General features: G+C 40.6%; 2 protein-coding genes across 2 annotated transcripts; one reads left to right on the forward strand and one right to left on the reverse strand.

Annotated features, from left to right (window-relative positions):
• Nucleotides 1–1614: 1614 nt before the first annotated feature.
• On the reverse strand, nucleotides 1615–2292 carry LOC114386866 (cytosolic sulfotransferase 15-like). Its single transcript, XM_028346926.1, has one exon. The coding sequence runs from the start codon at nucleotides 2281–2283 to the stop codon at nucleotides 1615–1617; it is 669 nt and encodes a 222-aa protein (XP_028202727.1). The 5' UTR covers nucleotides 2284–2292.
• A 1158-nt stretch (nucleotides 2293–3450) lies between these two features.
• Nucleotides 3451–4272, forward strand: LOC114386094. Its single transcript, XM_028346102.1, has 3 exons — nucleotides 3451–3477; nucleotides 3556–3726; nucleotides 3880–4272. The coding sequence occupies exons 1-3, from the start codon at nucleotides 3451–3453 to the stop codon at nucleotides 4270–4272; spliced, it is 591 nt and encodes a 196-aa protein (XP_028201903.1).
• The last annotated feature ends 1077 nt before the right edge of the window (nucleotides 4273–5349 follow it).

The raw sequence follows: 5349 nt of genomic DNA on the forward strand, positions 1-5349 counted from the left end.
GCAGGCAGGATTTCTCATCCACGAAAGAACATTCTTCCACGTGAACATGTGAAAGAAGGTTCTTCCGTGGGTTGAGAAATCTTGCCTGCAGAAGAAGGTTCTTCCGCGTAGAGCTGCGAAGAACGTTCTTCCATGGATAGTCGCAGAAGAAGGTTCTTCCATATGTTGCTACGGAAGAAGGTTCTCCCGCATGAAGGAAATCCTTATTGCGGAAGAACCTTCTTCCGTAGCGACATGTTTTATTGTATATTGATTTTTTTAAAAAAAATTATCCCTGAACCATCATTTTATTCATATTATTAGTTAGTTTTTTTATTTATTTTCTATTACAAAGTGCATATGTGTATGAGAAATGACAAGTTAAATTATTAGTTAGTTCTTTAAAGTTTTGATACAATTTAGATATCATGAAAAATGATAAATACTAGCAAAAAAACTCCAATACTTAAGTCAGTAAGGATCCCTTCAAAGTGATGACAGACTAATAAGCATTAGTGTTGAGCTAAATTTCTTGACAGAGCCCAAGACCTCTTGTTGCAATTATATCCTTAACAAGACTAAGAGCTCAAATAATTTCTCCTCGGTCTTCATGCTCCCAAAAGCATCAACATTCTTCACAAACATTGATCCCCTGGACAATTCACCAAATTCTTTTTTCATGCTTCTATTCCTTTTATCCATCCTTGCATCCTACATAATTGAGCATTCATACAATACACTTTTTTCATGACTCTTTCAACAATCACCTTGTGTATTCCAAATCCTTAAAGGGTGGAACTCTACACTCACTTGGAACCTCTAGACAAGGGTTGTAATTCCCAATTGCCTCAACCATTAATTTAAAATTTTTTGAATTTACAACATTAAATAGCTCTTGCTCTAGCATTGTCGTCACTAACATCATTTATGCTTGTTTGCTGCTTGACTTTCCCCAATTTGATGGTTGTTTTCAATTTCCTTATGAAAACTAGTACATGGGACCTTTGATATTGTTGGCCTTTTTTGCAGCAGATAAACAGGTTAGAGGCCTCACTTGATGGTTTTTAGAGGCATTTTTTCACTTTGGATATTTTTAATTTCCTTCACTTCTATCTTGACTTGGTCTTCTTGCAACTCACTTCAATATTTTTCTGCTTGTTTCTTTTGATAGGCTTCCCTCAACAACACTTACTTTAGGTGGAGTTTTCTTAAAAGCTCCAACATTTCTCCTCATTCCCATTTAGTGTCTTTTGGCTCTAGTAATTCCCTCGATAGTTGTTTTCTCACAATAATCACATTTTATTGCCTTGTAATCTTTGAAATCTTTGAAACTATTCCACTATCGTGCCATGTCAAGATAGTCCATGTTGGGCTTAACCAATTCACTATTAGACACTATTGTCGAAAAAAAGAGAAATCAAATGTAGGAATTAATCTCTTCCAATCATCAGATAAACCAGAAGCCATTCCCTAGAGAAGACAAAACAAAGGCTTTGAAACTAGTTGTTGGAAAAGAGAAACCAGAAACAAGACTGTTGTGTCAAGAGAGAAACGAGGTCGTGAGCTGTCAGACACATAAATAGGGTTGGATATAGAGAGAATGAGACCATGTGAGAAACTACAACTCTTTGATTCCTACATAATTTGAGATAACTTTTCACCCATTTCAGGGGAAAGGTAGCTCACCCAATCTCCCATTTCAGCCTTTCGTAACAAGTGCTTTCTCTTGAAGTTCCTAGCAAATGTTCTAGATTTATTTGCCTCCAATTCCTTCATCTTCTCGAAGCTACATAACTTGATTATGCTCTCAATCATCCCATCTCTTTCTTCCTCGAAAGTGAAAAGACATCCTAAGAACTCCGCTATTCTTTTCACATGAAAATTGGCATCTTTTTTAAGATCCTCGTACTTCAAGAACAAAACCTTACTAGGCCTAGCTATACTCTCTTTCCAATAACCCAACATTTGGTTCCAAGTTGGACCAAACCCTATTATCCCTTTGCAATACTTTTCAAAAGCTTCCCCTAGTTCAAATTCAGGTAAATGTTCTGGCTTAATTTTGTTGAGGAAAATCCAACTAGACACAAAAGTGTCAAGTGGGTTTCTACATATATAAATTATTCTACTGTTGGACTCCTTGATTGACTTGGCCAATGCATGGAATGGAATATGTGTACCAAAAAGTCTTGGCTCAGTCATGTTGGATGGGTTTGGAACATGGCTAGGGGCATTACCATAAATGGTGTATTCTATGAAAGGCACAAGTTCATGAGGATTAGAAGTAAGCAAAAGATGTGATGACATTGATGTAGTGATACTATGAGTATGACGACAATAACATCATTGTCTTCCTGATCTAGTCTTCCTGGGAACATCACATATTTGGATTTCTATCTTTTTTCTAATAATAGTTTGGATTTCCTGTAAGGAGAAAACTAAATGCATCCCATTTTTTACTTGGTGCACTTCCAAAAATTTTAATATTTCCTTCTTACCTTTCCTTTCCCTAGCAAACCTAGATGCTTTTCCCCCAAACCTCCATGACTACTACACCCAACACCACCGTTGCACTCAAACACCGCCAGCCAACACCACTTCTACAATCAAACACCACCACCCAATGCCACCTCCACATCACACCGCCATGCGCATGACTATGACCATGAACCTCCACACTGCATTGAGCCACCATTATGGTGTACCACTTCTATATAATTACAGATTGGGTAATTCATAATACATTCCGTAATACATACAAGTGTATTTTGGATTGGGTAATCCATGATACAAATGTATTACAGATTAACCAATATGCAATACATTCGCGCCTATTACAAATTTCTCAATCCATAATACGCACTTCCTTCTTCAACACCATTGTTGACCTCAACCACTACCTCTCCAACTCTTTGGACTCAAGTTGATAGTTGAAACTACTAGAATACAAAGCTTGTGCCTAAAGAACATTTATAATAAAGGTTCACACTTCAAATAGAACAATTTCATACCTGACATGCCTTCATTCCACATGTCCCTCCTAATCAAGCAGTTCTGAGAAGATAGAATTTCCAACAAAATTTCATGCATAATGTCACACATATCATGACTAAATAATTTCACATGATAATGTCACACAAATTTCACATGACAATGTCACACATATCATGCAGTAACACTTAGGGGACCACTCAACTCCTGCCAACAAGTGACAATGTCACACATATCATGAGAAGATCATGTTCAAATTTTGCATGACAAGATCGTGTCCAAGAAACATACAAAACTTAATTTGACCAAATTAGTAAGAAACATACAAAACTTGTATTTGAACAAATTAGTAATGACAAAGCTTTGTTACCAATTATTTTAATACTCAATTTTACCAAAAAAAGTAAATGTTCTTCATGATTTCAGATCATGGTTAGAACACGAGGTTTAGGTCGTGCCTTAGGAACTGGTAGAGGCAGAGACATGAGTCAGGATGCACATCAACCTGAAGTTCCTTGACATAGGCCTACTGCTTCAGTACGTAGGCAATGGGTTCATTTTCCTCATGTGACTGAGGATGTTACTTAGACACCTGAGGATGTGCCTCAGTTGAATGACGATGTTCCTCATGTGTCTGATGCTACTCTGGAGATGACAGGCGTCGTTGATGCTGCAGACGCAGAGGGAGTGGCTAATGATGGTAGTGAGGGTTCACTTGCTGCTGATGAAGGATTCCCTGGTGGGCCACGCGACCCATCGGTTTTGACTAGTTTTGACGAGCACGTGGCACATAACATCTGGAGTGGAGAAATACTTACATTTTGACGTTGAGTAATTATATGATAATTATTTATAGTTGGATTGTTTTTGATATAGACATTTTTATAAACTGTTATGTGTTATTCAATTTAGGAACGAATCAAGCTGAAGTTGGTCTCCCATGGTAGAAAAGTAGATAAATTTGGGAGACCAGGGCCTGAGATAGAAGGCATGATTGCGGCCACCGAATTGAGTCCACTGATCAGGTGTTCGGTAATCACCACTGATCCTGGACTTACATCCTCCTTCGTCGAGAGGTGGCATAGGGAGACCAGCACCTTCCACCTGCCAGTAGGAGAGTTGACGATCACTCTGGATGACATGGCATCACTCCTACACCTTCCCATCACTGGCGCACTGCATACCTTTGAACCGTTGGTTACTTTCGACGCGGTCGTGCTGTTGACTGAGCTGCTTGAGGTCAGCCCTAAGGAGGCTAGAGCTGAGACCCGTCAGGCATCTGGGCCTCATGTACGGTTGTCCTAGCTCCGGGAGGTGTACCAGAGCAGGTGTCGGGCCAGACGTTGGGTGTAGCAGCCTGCGCGTATCTCCTCCACTTGGTCAGTTGCACTCTTTTTGCTAACAAGAGTGCAACACATGTTCATGTCATGCACCTAGAGGCTTTCAGGGACCTGGCCCAAGCAAGGGGATTCTCTTGGGGAGCGGCAGCGTTGGTGCACTTGTACGACCATCTGAATGAAGCGTTGCAGACCCCTACATGGCAGATGGCTGATTACATGAAATTATTTCAGGTAAATATTGTATTACTTATAATTTAAATTGAACTAGGACGAAATACATATTCTTTTTATTGATGTTGACTTTGTGTTTGTTGTGCTGGATATACGAGCACTTTCCGACGGTGCATCCGTGCGTCGTTGATGATGCTTATGCTGAGGCAAGCCCACGTGCCTCCAGGTGGCTTACGAGTAAGGCTCATATGAGGGGAATCAAGGGAGCCCCATACCGGGCACGTATAGAAGCCCTGACTGTCACTGACGTGTGCTGGATGCCCTATGTAGAGCACCGGGGAGTTAGGGGCTTCTACCTGATCTCATCCTACATGGGCCAACTCACATGGGGTTAGATAGTCGTCTACATTCGACCAGAGCGTGTGCTTCGACAGTTAGGGTACATTCAAATCGTCCCTCAACCGCCTGTTCATGATTCGTTGACGGGTCCTGATATAGACGACCGGTGACTGCACTTTTCAGACCATCTAGTGCCCATGGGGGAGATCTGTGTAGTTCCTAGCCATGTAGTGCAAGACTACATGGATTGGTTTTTACGGATTTTGCACCCGTTCATCATGCCGACCGAGGACGGTGCTAAGTCGAGACATCCGCCTACCCCACATGATGAGGAGTTTGTCGAACCACCTATCTCAGAGGTTCCAGTTGCGTCCAATCTCCCTACACATTCAGTGGTAAGCTAAAATTGTGTAGTTTTTCATAATTTAAATTTCTTAAAAATTTGATACTAACTTTGTTATTTTGACTATCACAGGTTGACTGCCAAGGATGTCAAGCAATCGCTGAGGATTTGGAGCGGGTCATCAACCTC

This window comes from Glycine soja, chromosome 15, assembly GCF_004193775.1.
Source record: "Glycine soja cultivar W05 chromosome 15, ASM419377v2, whole genome shotgun sequence".
In the NCBI taxonomy this organism is placed as follows: domain Eukaryota; kingdom Viridiplantae; phylum Streptophyta; class Magnoliopsida; order Fabales; family Fabaceae; genus Glycine; species Glycine soja.